The 19,619-nt window shown below is 41.9% G+C and overlaps 3 protein-coding genes across 5 annotated transcripts in view; all 3 read left to right on the forward strand.

The window, feature by feature from the left end:
* Positions 1-3: 3 nt before the first annotated feature.
* On the forward strand, positions 4-1,710 carry LOC118367349 (cornifelin-like). The gene is made up of 4 exons (XM_035750713.2): positions 4-148; positions 693-840; positions 995-1,131; positions 1,404-1,710. Exons 2-4 carry the CDS (start codon positions 729-731, stop codon positions 1,500-1,502), a joined length of 348 nt encoding a protein of 115 aa, XP_035606606.1. The 5' UTR covers positions 4-148; positions 693-728; the 3' UTR covers positions 1,503-1,710.
* oscp1b (organic solute carrier partner 1b) lies at positions 1,651-12,020 on the forward strand. 3 transcript variants are annotated; one of them, XM_035750709.2, is made up of 11 exons: positions 1,846-2,103; positions 2,277-2,306; positions 3,596-3,750; positions 4,457-4,624; positions 4,716-4,796; positions 5,336-5,439; positions 6,070-6,198; positions 6,419-6,488; positions 6,827-6,966; positions 9,296-9,359; positions 9,731-12,020. In XM_035750709.2, exons 1-11 carry the CDS (start codon positions 1,992-1,994, stop codon positions 9,854-9,856), a joined length of 1,179 nt encoding a protein of 392 aa, XP_035606602.1. In that variant the 5' UTR covers positions 1,846-1,991; the 3' UTR covers positions 9,857-12,020. The 3 variants fall into 3 exon arrangements, with proteins under 3 accessions (XP_052350095.1, XP_035606602.1, XP_035606603.1); XM_052494135.1 differs by lacking the exons at positions 1,846-2,103; positions 2,277-2,306 and adding an exon at positions 1,651-1,782; XM_035750710.2 differs by lacking the exon at positions 2,277-2,306 and having other exon boundaries at positions 1,869-2,103.
* Positions 12,021-14,570: 2,550 nt separating this feature from the next.
* LOC118367350 (serine/threonine-protein kinase 40) overlaps positions 14,571-19,619 on the forward strand; it is a 33,957-nt gene continuing 28,908 nt past the window's right edge. The window contains exons 1-3 of the mRNA XM_035750714.2: positions 14,571-14,810; positions 18,966-19,092; positions 19,430-19,515. Of these exons, the coding sequence (XP_035606607.1) occupies positions 18,975-19,092; positions 19,430-19,515 (204 nt within the window). The 5' untranslated portion in view covers positions 14,571-14,810; positions 18,966-18,974. The remainder of the gene's footprint in view (positions 14,811-18,965; positions 19,093-19,429; positions 19,516-19,619) is intronic.

A 19,619-nucleotide genomic window follows, 5' to 3' on the forward strand; every position in this document is an offset into this window, starting at 1 on the left:
ACTGTGAATTTGGTGTTTTCACTGCTGTTGAGAGTTGTCTTGAGAAACATTGTAGGAGTGTGTAACCAGCGCTTGTTCACAGCTTTAGTAACTTCCTGTTAGTGTATTGACTCAGATCAGGAGAGGCTCAGAGCTGCAGACAAGATAGGTAAGTGACATGCTCTTTCCTCTTCTCACATATGTAGAAAAAGCTACAATAGAGTAACTACTTATCAATAACTACCTAAAATGTTTCTGAGGAACAGTTGAAAGTGGTGTACATGTATGACATTTGGTATATTTCTATACTAGAGTATACAAAGTATTTGAAGTGGTTTCCCAGAGATTGAACACCATGTCTTGTCCTTTTGATGATACATGACAGTTATACAACAGTTATTATTAGTCTTTGTTTAATGAAATGGCAATACAACAATATCCCATTTTACATATGTAATTATATTAAAACATATTGCAATACATGAGAGGGTTGTAGTATATGACGTAAGATGGTGGTTCAGGGTATGAATGGACCTGTGTATAAACTTGAGTACCAAATCAATTACTTGAGTACCAGTGTATGTGGAACCTTTATTTGAACTTTCCTATGAGCAATTATCCCAAAGGAATAACATGCTGCTAGTTTTGTTTTATTACTTTATTGGGGAAATGATCAAACTTCAACCACTGTGCTAACTGTTGGATGTGGTTAGTTTTTAGGTGACTGAAGCTGACCCCATTTGATTGACATGTCAAACCCAGTCATCACCCACCAGCCAGGAGCAGGCTCTTATGGGACAAATGTGCAGACGGGCAAGTGGAGCACTGGGCTGTGCTCCTGCTGCAGTGACATCCTAGTCTGTGAGTATTGAGACAAATAACAAGACCTTAAGTATCATCACTAAGTAGGCCTACCTCGTACCATACCATAGGGTTTAATGGTTGTCAAGTGTTTCAAGTAAAAAGTGTTTCCTATTTTCTGGATATTACAATAAGGTCAAATGTTGTCATACAGGTGCCTTGGGCTTCATCTGCCCAATAGCATTAAGTTGCTACACAGCTGACAAGTACGGTGAGAATGTGTGCCTGGCCTGTGTTCCAGGAGGCATGACAGCCATGAGGACCCACATGAGATTGACCTATGGGATTCAGGTATGTTACCCATAGGAGCCTAAAGAAATTAGGGATAGTGATGCATTCATGCATTGAGTATGTCATTTTATAGCATACTAGGGAGAACTGCAACACATTCCTGTCTGAGCCAATCTCACCCTTTTATTATGAAAGACAGGAATGGAGTGTTTCATCAGTACACATACTGACAAATAAATTATAGCCTCATGATTTTCCCTAGTTTGAGGAACTTGAACTGTCAAATATTTGGTGGATTCATTCTCATCATATTTGAATATATTTTCTTACAGGGGACAATATGCAATGATGCATTGATGACCTGTTGCTGTGGATTCTTTGAGACGTGCAGGATGGCCCGTGAAATTCGCATCAGAAATGGAGACGTTTGACTTGTACAGTCACTTGAAGACATTTTCAAGTGGAAGTTAAATTAACCTTGTGTCACATATTGTTGATACATATTGTCAATGTTATACTATGTACAGTTTTACTTTTGTATTGTTTAAATTTGACCCCTACCCTCAACCAGTACTGCTTAAAGAATTCATGTATGAACATAAGATGCACAATAAAGTTGTGTTTTTTTCTTGTTTTCAATGGCATTTGGGTTCTTTTTCAGGATGATTTACAGGCTGCTGTCCCAGTGTCTCATGGCCGTTCACAACACAGGTATAAATGAACAAAAACGGTCGAGCCTTCACAAATACGTCTCAATTTATGATTTGCACAAAACATGAAACATATTTGCACGTTAGCCTACGTGCTACCTGATTGGTCCTTTTTCTTTGTGACCTGGCAACCAAGTGGAAGCTTACATACGCTTAAACAAGGCAGAAGGGACATTTCGCTAACTAGCTATCCAGCACAATACGACAAATATGTCTTCGAGGACGCTACCCCTGCTTTTTATTAATCTCGGTGGAGAAATGCTATACATCTTGGATCAACGTTTAAGAGCTCAGAATATTCCCGCTGACAAAGCCAAGAAAGGTAACATTATAGTTAGCTAGCAAAACTGTCTGGTTGCATTAGGCTAGATTTCAACTAGCTACAGGTGAATCACTGACCTTGTCATGTCCACAAACTGGTTGCCATAAATTGGAGCACATTCATTTGTCTCCCTGCCTGTGTTTTAACCTGCAAATTCTTCATTGTACTTGTAGCTGATTGGATAGAGGATGACAGAAGGAGAGGTATTTTGATATTTCTCATGCAATGCATCACTAGGCCTACATGCTCTGCTTTGAGGCCTTCGAGGAAACCAACAGAGTGTTCTACAAATGCAATAATCTGGATGAAATCTTTGCCCAGAGATATTCATTCACTCTGCCTCCAAGATGGTAGAGATTTCAGCCATGGGCTTCATTAAGAAGAGATCCGGTTTCTACCTCCCAATCAAATAACTTTGCTAGCTGATAATGCTGCTGATGGTTTAAAAGGCTGTTGCTTTCTTAGAGCAATTGGGAATAGGTGGACGTTAAACCTTGCCTATAGAATGCATATCTGCTTGCTTAAAGGTAGACTCCTTTGAGCACGGAACTTCTTGATTTTAAAGGTAGACTCTGCCAGGGGTGTAATCATTACGCCGATTCTGTTGCAAAACATTTCGTCTGTTGCGAAACGTTATGTAACAGAAACCGTTTACTCCTAACTGAAAACGCAAACGAGAGTTTCTATGAGTGGGTATAATTTGTGGAACGTTCCAACAGGAATATGTTACAAAAACTTCGTAAATAACACGGTTGCCAACAAACAACGCATACAAAGTTGTATAGCGGCAGAATAGAATACCGGGTAGGGAGTGGGCTATTTAATTACGTTTTTCGGAAGCTAGTTAGCTAGGTGACCTGATCGTGCTACTTTGTATGCGTTGTTTGTTGGCAACCTTGTACTTTACGAAGTTTTTGGAACAGATTCCTGTTGGAACGTTCCACAAATTACACCCACCCAGTTTCTATTGGACACATTCAGGTAGGTCCCGCCCCGTTTCGTTCTGTTTGCTCAGTTTGTTTCTGTTTGGTTCTTTAACGGTTTCCGTAATGAATACACCCAGTTGTACAAATCATAAACAAGGGGGCGACTTCACATCTACAAACATCAACAGTTAAATCCAGGGCTCGAATTCATAATACATTTGAGTATGAGTGCTGATCCAGGATCAGTTTTGCCCTTTATATTATAATTAATGGACAAGGGGACCTGATCCTAGATCAGTACTCTTACTCAGACACTTATTGAATATGGGCCCAGTTCTATCAAGACTGCATTATATCATGGGCTCTTTACAATTTGCACGCCTACATTAGAAAGAGCCAATAATAACAATTTTAGCAGATTTGGTTGTTTGCGAAAGTTGGAAAGACCTCCCAATGTTTATGTTGAAGATGTCATCTTGATGAGTCTAACTTTACAGACTGACATTATTCCAGTCCCCACTTGTGAACTGACATCAACCTTGTGTCCCGTGCCCTCACTCTGCCAGTTATGAATGACATCATCACCACCATGTTCAATAAAAAGTTTTTGGAGGAGCTGTTCAAGCCACAGGAGCTGTACTCCAAGAAGGCCCTCAGGACTGTGTTTGACCGACTGGCCCACGCCTCCATCATGAGACTCAACCAGGCCAGCATGGACAAGGTATGGATGGAATCGTGTCACCTGGTTCATGTTCAGGGCACGCTGTACCAAAACATTTCAAAATGTTTTGCACCAGAAAACAAAACTAGGCTTTCCTTATTGGACAAGGATGTGTAATCCCTCTGTGCTTCAGTCTGTTTTCTTCTGTTTCATCCCTGATTAAAAGGACCCTTTATTGGAAGTGAAAGGCCATCGAGTTATCTCTTTTCTGAGAAAGATAGAAGTTTTTAGATAAATCTCTATCATTCACCTCGTTTTGGAGTCAGCTGAGAAGCTGTCATGGTGACGTTACCACTTTTATCACATTCTCAAAATCACGTCCTCTTTACCAAGTGACCCTTTAATACTCTTAATTCTAGGTACTTGGGGAAATTGCCCAAGTCACTGAAAACCCTATGTAGACCTATCATTTTCAAAGCTTTCATCATTTATTGCACCATCATTGCTTGACTATTTTGAAGAGTTATATATGTTGTGTTTAAAAAGTGTTTTTTATGTAGGCTATCAAACAGAATATCTTCAGCATTTTGACGTATTAATCCTGATTATAAGTTTAATGTTGCATAAATCCACCTGCAGAGCATGATCCTAGTTTGTTCAAATATGCTGACGGCTCCATCTGGTGTACATTATGAACTGGCAGCAGCTATTTTTGAGCATAACAATAACCCCTCATCATCCATATGACTGTTGTTCATGCACACAGCTGTATGACTTGATGACCATGGCCTTCAAGTACCAGGTGCTCCTCTGCCCGCGGGCCAAAGATATCCTCCTTGTGTCCTTCAACCATATGGATGCCATCAAGGATTTTGTGAAGGACACCCCAAGCGTTCTCAGCCAGGTTGACGAGACATACAGACAGCTCATAGAGGTACAATAAACTTCCCTTCAATTGCTCAAACCTCAGCTAAGTGTTCAGTATGATCTCTTATTCATTGCATGTTTTGTGCTCTTATTTCTAGATGTACACACCCTTGTCTAGTGGTGAATTTCAGCTCATCCGGCAAACGCTCCTCATCTTCTTTCAAGACATGCACATAAGGGTGAGTTCAGGATCTCGCAGAAGTTTGTCAAATTTTTTCGACAGATGATGAGTGTGTTGGGAAGGGGGAGTGTGGCATATTTTGATGGGTTTCAGAGATTGACAGAGTTCTGGTACTATTAACATTTTTAAACGCTAAAACGTTAGCATTTGAAAACCGTGCTAGGGAAGCTAAAACCAAAGCATGAATTGCTGTCATAACTTGTCCGTAAACAGCTTACAAAGTGAGGAAGCCAGTATTTAATTTTGTAATTTGGGTGATTTATCCTTTTACAATGCATTATAACTCCATCATAAGGAATTATACACATTGTAATCTCGGTTAACCCAGAACTAAAGTCTTGCGTAATTGGTCAGATGCTAACACCTGCGAAATATTGATTTGTCCAAAGCACCGGAACTAATGCTGCTCGTTATCTCACTCATCCCGTTGTATCAGGACAGATCTACAGTATAATTTCTGTTTTAGTAGTCTGTCCACGAGAGATTACACAAAGTGTTACACAATTATCACTACGTTTTGCTCATCTGTCTTTGCAGGTGTCCATCTTCCTCAAAGACAAAGTGCAGAATTCCAATGGACGTTTTGTCCTCCCGATCTCGGGTCCTGTGCCCCATGGAACACACATCCCAGGACTTATCAGGTACCACCGCTATAATTGTCCATGCCCACATAACATGGAATCTCACCAATCCAACCAAGCCAAGTTTGTTGCAGTAGAGTAAAATCTCAATTTTATTAGATGCATTGAATATGGCTCTATCCATAGTTACATTTAAAAAAAAAATAAAAAAAAATCTTTACTGTTTTGTTGTGCTTTTTGATGGCAACTATTTGCTCTCCTTTCACAGATGCTGTCGGCTTAATTTAGACCAGCATATCTGCAGCTAATTGCATTACTGAGGGTGTTGAAGGAGCAGCTGTCTAAATTTAGAAAAGCTTACTTTTAGCACAGCTGTATTTGCCAAGGGATTGAGTGCAGCCGGGGCTTAAAACTCATTTATTGCGTCTTAGGAACTTAAGCTCACGTGGCGAACTTGAGATTGAACAATGTGAAAGTGTAGACAGATGAAATCAAAAATCAGAGTGACCACTCTGTTACAAGTACATTGCAACCGCTTAGCTAAACGTCTTTGCATTGTTAGAAGTGTCTTCTGGGAAACAGGAGAAGTGTCAAATTATCTTTTGGAAATTATTGGTTGCCTCATATGATGTTAAAAGTGTTTTTGCTGAATATTTTGTGTGTGTGTGTGTATTTTTTTGTTACCATCAGAATGTTCAGCTGCAATGGCGAAGAGGTGAAGAGACTGCAGTTCCGCAACGGTGGGAACTACACCGGTGTTCTCCGCGAGGGTTCCTTTGAGATGTTTGGAGAGCGGGTCATCAAGCTGGGCACCAACATGTATGTGCTGCTCCACACTTACCCCCACTGAGACTACTACATTCTCTACTATTTCCTCTACTGTCGTCAATGGTCATATACTGTAGGCCTAAATCAACATGGTAGCTAAAAGTCACTGCAAATTGTTTAGTAATTTACACAGTGACATGTTTATTTGCCTCCCCCTTGATGCGACATTGTATTTCAGCTTGTCAAGTGCTTGGCTTCTGTTTACCCACAGGTACAGTGTAAGCCGTCCGGTAGAAACACACATGTCAGGGACGTCCAAAAACTCTACACAAAAAAAGTCGGTGAGTTGAAATTATGCTTAACCACTACGCTGTACTATTTCTCTCACAGGCATGTATCCTGCAAGGCCTTGCATTTTTGCTTATAAATGTCATTTTACAGTATGTCCTATAATATATTTTTGACAGAGGGTCGAAATTGTATTGATATCTGTGTTATTTCATCATTGATTAGGCTACAGAAAGGACAATCTGTCCAAGTCAGACTAAGCTTCATCTGTAATTAAGCCTTAAATGTAATGGAAACCAGCCTTAAATTAAATGAAAAATGCCCTAATCAGCTAAATCATGCAATTCATGCGTTGTGTTAATGATTATGCGCACCTTCACTGTGTATACAGGTCAACACAGCTCCAAACCCCCTGGCAAAAGAGGAGCTGAACATGTTGGCCAGGTTAATGGGGGGTATGGAAGTCCAGAAACCAGGAAATGCAGACAGTGGCTTCCGAGTCAACCTCTTTGCCACAGATGAGGAAGAAGAGTAAGTCCTCTTATGTTATGAGCATTGTTTTGTTGTATTTTTGTGTCATTGTGGTTAAATTAAATATGGAATTACAACCGTACCGTGTCTCCCAAGTGACGCAGTGGTCTCAGGCAGTGCTAGCGGCATCACTACAGATCCGGGTTCGATACCGGGGTATGTCACAGCTGGCTTCAACCGGGAGACCCATTGTCCCAGCGTCGTCCGGGTTAAGGGAGGGTTTGACAGTCTGGGTTGTCCTTGTCCCATCGCGCTCTAGCGACTCCTGTGGTGGGCCTTGCGCACGCACGATGACACGGTTGCTAGGTGTACAGTGTTTCCTCTGACACATTGGTGCGGCTGGCTTCCAGGTTAAGCGAGTAGTGTGTCAAGAAGCAGTGTGTCTTGGCGGGTCGTGTTTCGGAGGACGCATGGCTCTCGACCTTCGCCTCTCCCGAGTCCGTATGGGAGTTGCAGTGATGGGACAAGACTGTACCTATCAATTGGATATCACAAAATTGGTACTCCTCACAACATGATGAAACGAACTGAACCTGATTTTTGAATTATGTTAAGTTAGTGTTAAAAATCACTGTCAGTGTTAAGAATCAGTATCAGCGTTAAAGGTCCAGTGCAGCCGTTTTCATCTCATTATCAAATAGTTTAAATGACAATTAAGTACCTTAATTAAAGGTAGAATTATGTACTTTACATTTAAGTACCTTACTGTGATTGTTTCCAATAAAAATGGTCAGAAAGAAACAACTAGCTTCTTAAGCAGAGCAAATTCTCAACTAAGAATTTTGCTAGGACTGTCTGGGAGTGGTCTGAGTGGGGAGGGGAAGCTGAAAACTAGCTATTATTGGCAGAGAGGTTTTCAATTGGCTTTCTTAGTGGTCTATTAACTAATTTACTGCTTGATCTCACCAGGCAAGCCAAAACTCCATCCCACCAAAACAGGCTGATATTTCAGTCTTTTAAAATGGCTCTTACACAAAAAGGGCATTATCGTAATTTTCACAGTATTATTCCAACCTCATTGTAATATAATAATAATAATAATATAATAATATAATCATTGTGTGGAAATATATACTAATGTATGTGGACGCCCTTACAATTAGTAGATTAGGCTATTTCAGCCACCCCCGTTGCTGACAGGTGTACAAAATTGAGTACACCTCCATGCAATCTCCATAGCAAACCATTGGCAGTAGACTGGCCTTACTGAAGAGCTCAGTGACATTTAATGTGGCACCGTCATAGGATGCCACCTTTCCAACAAGTCAGTTAGTCAAATTTCTGCCCTGCTAGAGCTTCCCCGGTCAACTGCAAGTGCTGACACGGTGAAGTGGAAACGTCTAGGAGCAACAACGATTCAGCCACGAAGTAATCGGCCACACAACCTCACAGAACGGGACCACTAAGTTCTGAAGCGCGTAGCACGTAAAAACCGTATGTCCTCGGTCGCAACACTCACTACCGAGATCGAAACTGCCACTGGAAGCAACGTCAGCACAAGAACTGTTCTTCGGGAGCTTCATGAAATGGGGTTCCTTGGCCGAGCAGCTGCACACAAGCCTAAGGTCACCATGTGCAATGCCAAGCGTCAGCTGGAGTGGTGTAAAGCTCGCCGCCATTGGACTCTGGAGTAGTGGAAACGCGTTCCTTGGCGTGATGAGTCATGCTTCACAATCTGGCAGTCTGACGGACGAATTTGGGTTTGGCTGCTGGCAGTAGAACGCTACCTGCCCCAATGCATAGTGCCAACTGTAAAGTTTGGTGGAGAAGGAATAATAGTCTGGGGCTGTTTTTCATTCAGGCTTGGGCCCCTTAGTACCATTGAAGGGACATCTTAACGCTGCAGCATACAATGACATCATAGCTGCTTCTGTGCTTCCAACTTTGTAGCAACAGTTTAGGGAAGGCCCTTTACTGTTTCAGCATGACAATGTCCCCTTGCACAAAGCGAGGTCCATACAGAAATTATTTGTCGAACCCGGTGTGGAAGAACTTGAATGGTCTGCACAGAGTCCTGATGTCAACCCCATTGAACACCTTTGTGATGAATTGGAGGGCCGGCTGCGAGCAAGGACTAATCGCCCAACATCGGTGCCCGACTTCAGTGCCCCGCTGCAATGTTCCAACATCTAGTGGAAAGCCTTCCCATAAGACTGTTATAGCAGCAAAGGGGGGACAAACATCATATTAATGCCCATGATTTTGGAATGAGTTGTTAGATGAGCAGGTATCCACGCACTTTTGGTCATATAGTGTATAAAACACAGAAAAATCAAGTTTTTCACTGCACTGGGCCTTTAACAATAATGTGGATTTGTCTTCCTCTTAGGGAGGCCTTGATATCGAGACCAGACGAGTTTTCATATGAAGTCATAAAAATCCAAGCGACTAAGGTAAAGCTCATTCTAACCTATATTATTTCTGTCACAGAGGCTAGATAAATATTCAACCATATAACATGCTTTTATGTAACTTGAAGGGATGATATAGAAGCATTTCGTAGATTGAGAGTGTCTTACTGTACATGCTGTGGTGTAACCATCAAACCGGTCCCCCATGAAAACCTGTCACAGGAGACTTACTCTACCCATGCAGTCATCTCTTAGCACTTACAGAATAGCTTCTGTAATTGACAGGCTAAGGATTGTAGGCTGCACTACGATCAGGATAGGCCAGTCTAACAAGATGTACTATAATCAAATGTAAGCCCCTCCCCAATCGAGACCTTTCAGATCTACCATTGGTGGTTTGCTTTCTTTTTCAGAACCAGCAAGCCAATGCGGAGCTGGCTAAGATTATGGGGGACTTCACGGAGGAGGCTGGTGAGCCGTGCTCATCGAGTGCCAACAGTAAAGGGGATGACCTTCTGGCCATGATGGACGGGCTGTGACATTGTTACCATGGTGACCAGAATCCAAGGGCGGGGCTCAAGGCTGAGTTGGTTAGGAACGGTGTGTTCTACTGTAGGACAGTGTCTTGTCTGCTCTGCTGTGCTTAGCCGTCTGTCTCACTCTGCAAATATGGCAGCTGTCTAACAAAAGCACACACAACACCAACCTCATCTTTGTTCGTTTGTCGAGCTTTTCGATGCTGATGTGACGTGAACAGGTTAATTCATTTGTTCAGCAAGGACTGACTGTTCATTTTGCAAAAGTGGGAAAACTTTACGCTTACACTCAGTGGCCCGTTTATTAGGTACACCCATCTTGTACCGGTTTGGACCCCCCAGTAGCCATGGAGGGATGGTCAGCAACAATGTTTAATTGCGCTGTGGCATTCAAACGTTGATCAACTGGTATCAAGGGACCTAACCTGTGCCAAGAAAATATTCCCAACACCATTACACCACCTTGTACGGTTGACACTTGGCAGGATGGGGCCATGGACTCATGCTGCTTATGCCAAATCCTGACTGCCATCAGCATGACGCAATAGGTTCCAGGATTCGTCGGACCAGACAATGTTTTTCCACTCCTCAATTGTCAGTGTTGGTGATCGCGTGCCCACTGGAGCCGCTTCTTTTTGTTTTTAGCTGGTAGGAGTGGAACCCGGTGTTATCGTCTGCTGCAATAGCCTATCCGTGACGAGTTGTGCACAGAGATGCCAATCGGCGTTCAGAGATGCCGTTCGGCACATCACTGTTGTACTGCTCTGTTATTTGTCTGTTTGTGGCCCGCCTGTTACCTTGCACAATTCTTGCCATTCTCCTTCGACCCCCTCTCATCAACAAGCTGTTTTTTTTTACCCCAGGACTGCTGTTTTTAATTTGTTGCACCTTTCTCGGGTATTCCCTAGACATTGTCGTGCATGAAAAGCCCAGGAGGGCGGCCGTTTCTGAGATACTGGATACAGCGCACCTGGCACCGATAATTATACCACGCTCAAAGTCGCGTAGGTCACTCATTTTGCCCATTCTAACATTCAATCGAACAGTAACTCAATGCCTTGAAGCCTGTCTGTCTGCTTTACATAGCAGGCCACATGACTCACTGTCTGTAAGAGCGATTCATTTTTTGTGAACAGGGTGGTGTACCTAATAAACTGGCCGTTGATTGTATTTTGTGCTATTATGGTGGTAATCTCAAGAGTTTTTAAAAGTTACAGATACAACAGTTCTGTACTCGTTAGTCGCCCTGAAATGTCAAATGGGACATTTGTTCCACTTCAATCAATGATTTCTGCTCTGCTGATCCTGCTTCAGTCAATGTATTTCAAGTTGACATTCCATGGATGTCACATTTAAACAATATTTCTTTTGCCTATTTATCTGGAAGGAAAAGTAAGTTCCTCTTTCATTTGTTATCACGGCATGATGTTAAGATAACGCTGTTTTCTCTCACATACCTGCTGTAATACAGTATTTATATTTTTGCTGACTTTCCTAATCTGATTTACTCTGACTGAGTAATCAACAGGACCTAAACTAGAGGGTGTCAAACTCAATTCCTGGAGTGCCTTGTGTCTGCGGGTTTTCGCTCCTCTCATCTAGTTCTCTAGGCCTTAATTTGACATAAATGACAAAAAACAGCAAGCACACAACCTTCCAGGGATTTATTTTGACACCCCTGACCTAAAGAGACTGGTGGAAATGAAAGAAACACAAGTGCACTTGTCATTGTAATTCAAAAACATGGATCCCCAAAAATATTTTGAGAAATTTCTACTGTACCTTGATTTTTGTTTTGGTATCGGATAAATATATACTGTATGTTTAGGGTGACCTTTAGTGTCTTCAAATAAAGAAAGACAAATTATTTGTAAATATATTATATTGCAATAATTCCCGTCACCAAATGGGATGGTAATAGATTAATGGATTAAGTGTGACACAACACTAATGTATCGAAGCAGCTGATCCTTTGATGCAATATGACAGATGGTCCAAAATGTATATTTATGGAATTATTTATTTATTTATTAATTAGCATGGTGTACATGTTTATGTATTTTGTCGGGTGAAATATTAACGATTGTTAAAAATGGAAGTTTTTATAGAAATGTCGTAATGCATAGATTGAAAAGTAAATAAAATATGGAGCTCTCATTAGCTTTTATTTATGTACTGTGTTCATTTATATTTAAAGGGGCAATCTGAGGTTGCTACATACATTTTTTGGACTAAATTAATTATATATACCCATTGATTCTTGAAGAATATAACTAAAGGGGCTCCCAGGTGGTGCAGCAGTCTAAGGCGCTGCATCTCAGTGCTAGAGGCGTCACTACAGACACCCTGGTTCGAATCCAGGCTCTATCACAACCGGCCGTTGTATAAGAGTCCTGTCACTAGAGGGCGCTGTTGCTTTAACTTTTTGTATTTAGTCATGTCTATACTGCTTGACTGGCAGTATGAGAGTGCAGAATTTTTTTTTTCTCTCAGGAGTTTTCGTTACATTCAGAGTACAAACACGTTGCCTTGAGGCAACCATGATTCAGCACATTCATTCAATCCCTCCATGTAATTTTCAAGGGGAGAATATTGCTCCTCATTTCTTGTCGTCTAGTTTATTCTCGCCCACACGATCACCTCCTTGCCCACACACTGCTCAGACATTTAGTTTTTAATGAGTTTTTGAATCGAGCAATATTGAAAAAGTTGTGTTCTTATTACAGGGGTGACAAGTCTACTCCCACTCCCTGGGTTGTGACTTTAGCACTCATTTACCTTTGCATAAAGACACTCACATTGCCCATCTAATGTCAGTCAACTCATATTGGCACCTAGAAACAAATCTGTCATGAAAAACTATAGTCAACTCATCTCTATATAAACATCACAGGATTGTATGGAACATTGGATTAGCCATCATAACATACAAACCTAATATCTGACACAAACACTATGTCCAAATAAATCTCACCCATCCCGAATTTGGCCTCAACTCCCTCCTTGCCTGCGCCAACAATTCAGATTGCAGTGGAAACGGCACAATGCTGTACCTGCATGGGTTTGGGTTATTTGAGTGCCTCCTCAAATCAAGTCAAAGAGAACTGGATAGTCTGGGCATGTCTCTGAAGAACCCTCTCTCCCAGTCAACCATTCATCCACACATTCTCTCTTTCACTCACTCTCTCACACACACACACACAGACACAAGATCAGTGCATACCAAGCAGTCAAAACATGCTGAAACATGGCTGTGCTGAATGGACCTGTGGTGGAGGATTCAGGTGAGGCCTTCCTGACAGTCTGCTGGGGAGAGAGAGACGTCAGACCAGCGCCTTACCCAAGGGCATGGTTTATTTGGAAAACAAAGTCACTGCAGCACTGCAGCACCCTTCTCTCCTCTGCTACTCATCTCCAGGTTGTTCCCGTTAAGGAGAATTCTCAGTCTGCTTATTTTCTTAAACAAGGGTTAAAAAACAAACAAACCAACAAAAAGATACATCATATTCCTAAACCAAACATCCACCATGTTTCATGTTTGAATTAAAGCATGTAAAGAGGGAATGTGCCTTATCCATGGATGCAAATTGATGACTCTTACAAGGCTGGGTCACTTCCCACAGAATTAAATAGGACACTTTAGAATGATATTGTATGTCCCTCTGTACCTCTAAGCTCTCTTGAGGTATGATTCACAGTTTCCTCATCAAAAGCTGTGGGCTGGAACAATGTTAACCACACAGGCTGACAAGTGTTTCATGTGGCCAGGGGCATACAGTGTGCTGAGTCAACACAGGAAGACTAGTGCAACCCAAATCACTTTGTGCCCTTTATATCCCCCTATACCCACCCACTGGATCGAAACTAGTAGGTGGGGGCGGGATTATTGTTCCATAAGAGGGATGCTAAATTTGAATCAGCATGGGAGGGTCTGCTTGTAGAAGGATTCATTTTTTGGAGCCAAAAGACATGTTAGTCAGCATAACAGGTCAGGGAGGAAAGGGAGCACATTTCAGACACATTTTTTATTCAGATTGAATCTACACCTTTCATTTATGCTTATAAGATTTCTAATCAATCAAATACATGTACTGGATGTATAACTGTATAATACTCAAATGATCTCGTACAATATGTACGATATGTACGACAGGCATTCATTTGAATGAAGGTGTAGATATGTTTGGGAGTTAAACCAAAAGACTGTTATCCATCTGAGTAGAGATGAGGATAAGGATAGGAGTATAAAGTTATTGTAGCCAATTTCATTCTCAATGGGCTTTCCTCTCACTTGCTAGATCCTGAATGGAGGAATTGTTAGCAATCAAGGAAATAATGTTAGAATTTTTCTAAAGCACAAATCTATCACAGCATGTGAGTGGAGAATGGAGTGTAATGCTGGACCTTTTGTTGCCACTGATTAGTTGAATGGATACAATATTTTCCTCCAAGCTCATAATTTACTTTTTCATCTTTGTATAACAGTGTTGTAAAATCACGTGTGCATTTTGAAACTATATCGAATTGAATTTGACACATAGTTGGGCACTGCACCTCTGCTCAACGTTATGTTGTTCCTAGTCAGTCCTATTAGCAAACACATGTAATCAAATTCTTAAACAATCAGCTGTATCTGCTAGACAAAATTACTCAATCAAATGATGTTTCTCTTTTTATTGGCTGGGCAAGTCTGTCAGTCATTCAATTTGCGTCATTTCCGTTGTCAGGTGGCGCTGCTATGGAAAGATGCGATCAGAAAGCTGACGAATGGAAGCTGTTGCTGAGTGGTCATTTCGGTAATAGTGGCTAAAACAAACATAGCGCGATATCAATCCTCCATATACAGTCTCCTTTCGTTGGGTATAACCAACTTCGTATGCACCGAACAAATACGTTTAAAGAAATGTTCATGCTGTAGTAATACAACGCAGACTTTCCTCGGCGTTTTCAGCTCGAGGTAAGTTGTTGATAAAGAAGAAAAAAAAGACCTGAGTGAGCGAGGTGGCGAATGAGTTTGCTCTAGCGGTAGTAACGTTTAGTAGTAGTAGTAGTAGTAGTAGTAGTAGCAGCAGCAGCAGCAGCAGCTATCTAGCTAGCATGTACTTTGTTTAAATGGCCTCCCCGCTCTGCGCAATGTGTATTGTTTAGCAGACAATTGGTAAATTCAAACTGAACAAATGTGTTTCCACAAATACCATGCATATTTGTCATTGGGGTTGCTCCTATGTGTGAGAACGGCGTGCATTGTTGTAGTTCGCTAGCTTTGGGTTGTTCGTGACAAATGGAACGTGTCCGATTAAGCTAAGGTTACCTAGCGTAGTTTTAATGACGCCGATTATCGTACATGGTTTTGTAATTAACATACCCACTGTTCCCATACACCGTACATGCGCGGTTTTTCACTAATTCATATTCATTTACAAACTTATTTTGCTTCAACATTGCGTTTGGGCGTGGGGCTCGTTTCGTTTGGAAACGCTTCTGGGTTGTCGGTCAGTCGGTACTATAAATGGTACCTAGTTAGATTTTACTCATGACATAAGAGCAGGATGGCTTGAGGACAAATTGTGATGGTCGGCACTAGTGTCTGTTGTAGGAGTCAAAAGGGTTCGTGTACACTACTTGCGGGATTGCATCCGTGCGATGCGTGCTCCTTTTCGTTTGTCTTAAATGATAGCCTGATACAATGTTGCAACTAACACCACCTTGCAACATTCTGTCGTCATTCCGCTCTAGTTAATTTTGGTGACCTTGTATGGCTAAGGGCATTCAAAATGTAACAATAGGCAGCCAGCTGCAAGATGGTAGGTAGCTAGGGCGCAGAAGGCTGAGCTTTCATCCAGGTACATCAAAAAACCTAGCAAGCTCGTAATGGGCATCTTTATCATGATGTCCAACATATTGACTGGTGCAACCTATAAATCATCTCCTCTGACAAATGTTGATAGCTTGGACTATTATGTATTCGGATGTAGCCTCGGTTCCAGGTATGAATGTGTAAAGATGACATTTGGATCCGTAAGATGTATTTAGGGTTGGCTCCTTAACTAGTGCTTTTAGCTAATTATTTTGTTTTGCAACAGAACACTGGAATGCATGATTCATGCCGCTATAATAGGACGTGGGTGGTTCTCCGGTCACCTATCGCGGCCGTGTGCGCGCTCTCTAGCTATTTAAAGAGCGCATGTTCCCGTGGATGGCGTGGGATATTGTCTCTGGTGCCTTTTGTCTGATATGATTCAGTAGGCTGTGTTCCTAATCTTGCCAATCATTGTGCTTTCCTCGGGTGGTTTGACCTTTTGGTTCTTGAACTTTGGTTCTTGAACTATTGGTAATTTGCTTACATTCATCAAATGCCAAACTAATCTGAAGTCAAGTTGTGAGCTGCCCATTTCAGGCAAGCCTAAGGCGCATGCATTACAGAAAGGTAATTGTTTTGTCACATGGTTTTAGGGCAGTACAGTGCTCTTGTAGAAATCTGAATCAGAGCCGACAGGTGCTGTTTGTAATAGTTATCTTGTTGGACAGTCATTTTAGCAGCATACCCTGTGTACTATTCCATCTTTGCAAATTGCAATGTCTAACATTTAGTTTAGATGACTTGTGTAAATAAATAGTGTGGTAATTGATTGAGTATGCTGCTCTCCTACAGTTGCACATTTGACTGGGAGTCATATGAAAAGCACTGTTCATAAGCCTGCCTCCCTTGTTGATTGATGACTGGTTGAGATGGCGACAGACAGGCGAGAGACATGATTTCGACACTGTATGCTGTTTGAGATTTGAAAAAATCCTCATAGAAGTGAGAATTTGTGTAGGCCTGCTGACTTCTGCAACCTGTCCTGTCCTCACCAGAGCCAAACTGTGTGGCCCATGGCGGAAGTTTCAAAATGGAATGTTTTCTTGTTTTCCTTGGGTTCACTGTTTGCTAATGTGTGAGCATTTTGACGAGTGTTGCCTGCACTGTATACTTTGAGTCTTTTGGTGGTGTCAGTTTCCAATATCGACTCTCATGCAGGTTGTTCAAATGTGTTGTTGCTCTCTGCTGCCACTTTTATCAGCACGAATCATCTCTTTGGAATGTCTCTAGTAGGGTTGAGCTTGTACTCTCATGTGTCCACTAAAGATCTACGGTCACCACAATGCTCTCTTTAGGCACATTGACCTACCATCTTTGTGCTGCAGTTTCACTACAGTAATTCACACGTGTTTTCTCTCTGAAACGATGCCCCCCTTTTACACCCTGGGACATGTTTCAGTTTACACTCTTATTGGTGTCATCCCTCTGACATTTTTAGCATTTCTGACAAATCCTAGTCCATGGTAACCCTGGGGCGACTGAACCGAGTGATTCACTCTCCTCTAGTTGGTTCTGAGCATTACTTTCCTGTTACGGGAACCAGAGCGCGTTTCATCACTTAAGGACTCCTTATCAGCAGGCAGCAAACAAAGCATATACCCCTCAAAGATAGAGTACCCTAGGTTTTTATAGAGGTTGGCATGTTACTGTAGGCAGATGTCACACAGGTTCCCCTGGCATGTGCCTTCACTTCCTTATCGGAAATGGTAGGGTTGCTATTTATTTTTCGGTCATGAAAAAAAGCCATGAGCCCAACCTTTTATGGGAAACTGTCTTCTGAGAGAATGTCGTAGCATTTTACTGTCAATGGTTATAACTCGCCACAGACTTAGAGAACCACGAACCAGTGCAGGTTGCGTTTCAAGTTAATGTCACATGCGCTAGTACAGTGAAATGCCTTTGGCTAGCTGTAAACCCAACAATGCAGTAATCAATATTAATGTAGTACTAATAAGAACACAAAGTAAGAAACTACATAGAAACCACACAGGTAGCCTAGTGGTTAGATCTTTGGGCCTGTAACCGTAAGGTTGCTGGATCGAATCCCCGAGCTGACAAGGTGAAAATCTGTAATTTTGCCCCTGAACAAGGCAATTAACCCACTGTTCCACAGTAGGCAGTCATTGTAAATAAGAATTTGTTCTTAACTGACTTGCCTGTTAAATGTACAAATATAGAGATAGATATAGATACATGCATACATAGTCAGTTCCAATATCATATTTACAATGTGCAGGGATACTGGAGTGATAGTTAGATATGTATTATGATGATATATGATATGATATATGATTAACAGAGTAGCAGTAGCATAAATGATGAGTGCATGTGTGTGGTGTCAGTATGAATGTGAGTGTGCGTAGACAGTGTAAAAAATGAAAGGGTCAGCCCTTGTAGCCATTCTGCTAGCTATTTAGCAGTCTTATGGCTTGGGTATAGAAGCTGTTCAGGAGCCTGTTGGTGTCAGACTTGATGCACCGGTACCACTTGCCGTGTGGAAACGGAGCGAACGGTGGGGTGAGTCTTTAACGATTTTCCGGGCCTTCCTTTCACACAGCCTGATGGAGGTCCTAAAAGCCGCGGCAGGATTTTCAGAAAGTAATTGCTAAAGATAAAATGAAACCAGCATGAAAAAGCATCTATGCACAAAATGGCATTCAGCCTAATACATGTTTTGCCATCTTTAGCATTTCACCAGAATTCCACCCTTGCAGGATTTGATGTTGCAGTCATCTTACTGCATTCTGCATCAAGGCATTTGTCATTCAATGTGAGCACATGGATGTTTTGTTTGCATGCCACATTGAGGATTAAAGCTGAGGCGTCATCTTTCTCACCAGAGACAACATCTGAATGAGCCTATAATGGCTAGCCATTCACACTGTGGTGTTAAATTTGTGGGAGGAGTTTTCTAAAGTGGTTGGGCGGGGTTAAACCCTCTCCTCTCTCATACCACAAGACAGTCTGCTGCATTAGTCAAGTCTGGAACTTTCAGAGAGACCCCATGTATGCAGTGCCAGGTATTAATGTATTTTATACTGTATGACACATTGGTAGAATTTTGGTCATTTTAGCAGTTTAATTATGCAACTCAAGATGGATATTTTGCTAGTGGCCTGGAGGAACATCAAGACTATCAGTTAGTTTGAGAGTTTTGCTTCCTTGGTCACATTTCTGTCCTACACCACTTAATGTACCTATCTTGATCTGATGTTATCTGATTAGCTTTTTGCTGCTGTGTTCTTCCTGCAGAGCTCCAGCATGTCTAAGCGGCGCTCTTTGGAGAGGGGGGCTGGAGAGACTTCAGGCAGGGCCAGCAAGCTCCTCTGTCCTGGAATTGCTGGAAGCAACGCGAAGAGGGCAGGTCCCTTCATCCTGGGTAAGAGATGGTGGTACCCGGGGGCAAAAAGGGGAAAAGTTGGCCTCTTACAACTGTTTGCGCAGGAAACTAGGAAAGAGGTGGGGGGATTCAGTTAGCTTGAGGCAAGAATGTGAACTATTTGACATTGGGTAGATGGCTCAGAATCTATTCTGCAAAGTTTCTTCAATCTTTTCAGGAAATGTATACTGTAAACTTTGAAATGTTAGCATAAGGCTTCTGCTGTCTGCTAGATTATGTTAGGGCTGTTGAAGTTTGCATGCCTCCTAATTGTTTGCTTTAGGGCACACTCTCCTTACCTTTTGGTCATGCAGCTGTTGCCACTTCTTCCTTACAGGGCCTCGTTTGGGGAACTCGCCCGTGCCAAGTATAGTGCAGTGTCTGGCCAGGAAGGATGGGACGGATGACTTCTACCAGCTAAAAGTGAGTGGACACTATCTGTTTCTTTTGAATGATCTATTTTCACTGTTCGATGGAGATGAATTAGTGTCTTCAAACAATGACTAGTTAGCTACAGTCCCCCAATA

The sequence above is a fragment of the Oncorhynchus keta genome, chromosome 34, assembly GCF_023373465.1.
Source record: "Oncorhynchus keta strain PuntledgeMale-10-30-2019 chromosome 34, Oket_V2, whole genome shotgun sequence".
Lineage (NCBI taxonomy): Eukaryota > Metazoa > Chordata > Actinopteri > Salmoniformes > Salmonidae > Oncorhynchus > Oncorhynchus keta.

Bases quoted from the DNA above. Each gene is read 5' to 3' on its own strand.
- LOC118367349 (XM_035750713.2), top strand. From the start codon at position 729: ATGTCAAACCCAGTCATCACCCACCAGCCAGGAGCAGGCTCTTATGGG. The intron at 841-994 runs GTGAGTATTGAG...GTTGTCATACAG, and splicing joins CTGCAGTGACATCCTAGTCT to GTGCCTTGGGCTTCATCTGC. The intron at 1,132-1,403 runs GTATGTTACCCA...ATTTTCTTACAG, and splicing joins GATTGACCTATGGGATTCAG to GGGACAATATGCAATGATGC.
- oscp1b (XM_035750709.2), top strand. From the start codon at position 1,992: ATGTCTTCGAGGACGCTACCCCTGCTTTTTATTAATCTCGGTGGAGAA. The intron at 4,625-4,715 runs GTACAATAAACT...TCTTATTTCTAG, and splicing joins CATACAGACAGCTCATAGAG to ATGTACACACCCTTGTCTAG. The intron at 6,489-6,826 runs GTGAGTTGAAAT...CTGTGTATACAG, and splicing joins ACTCTACACAAAAAAAGTCG to GTCAACACAGCTCCAAACCC.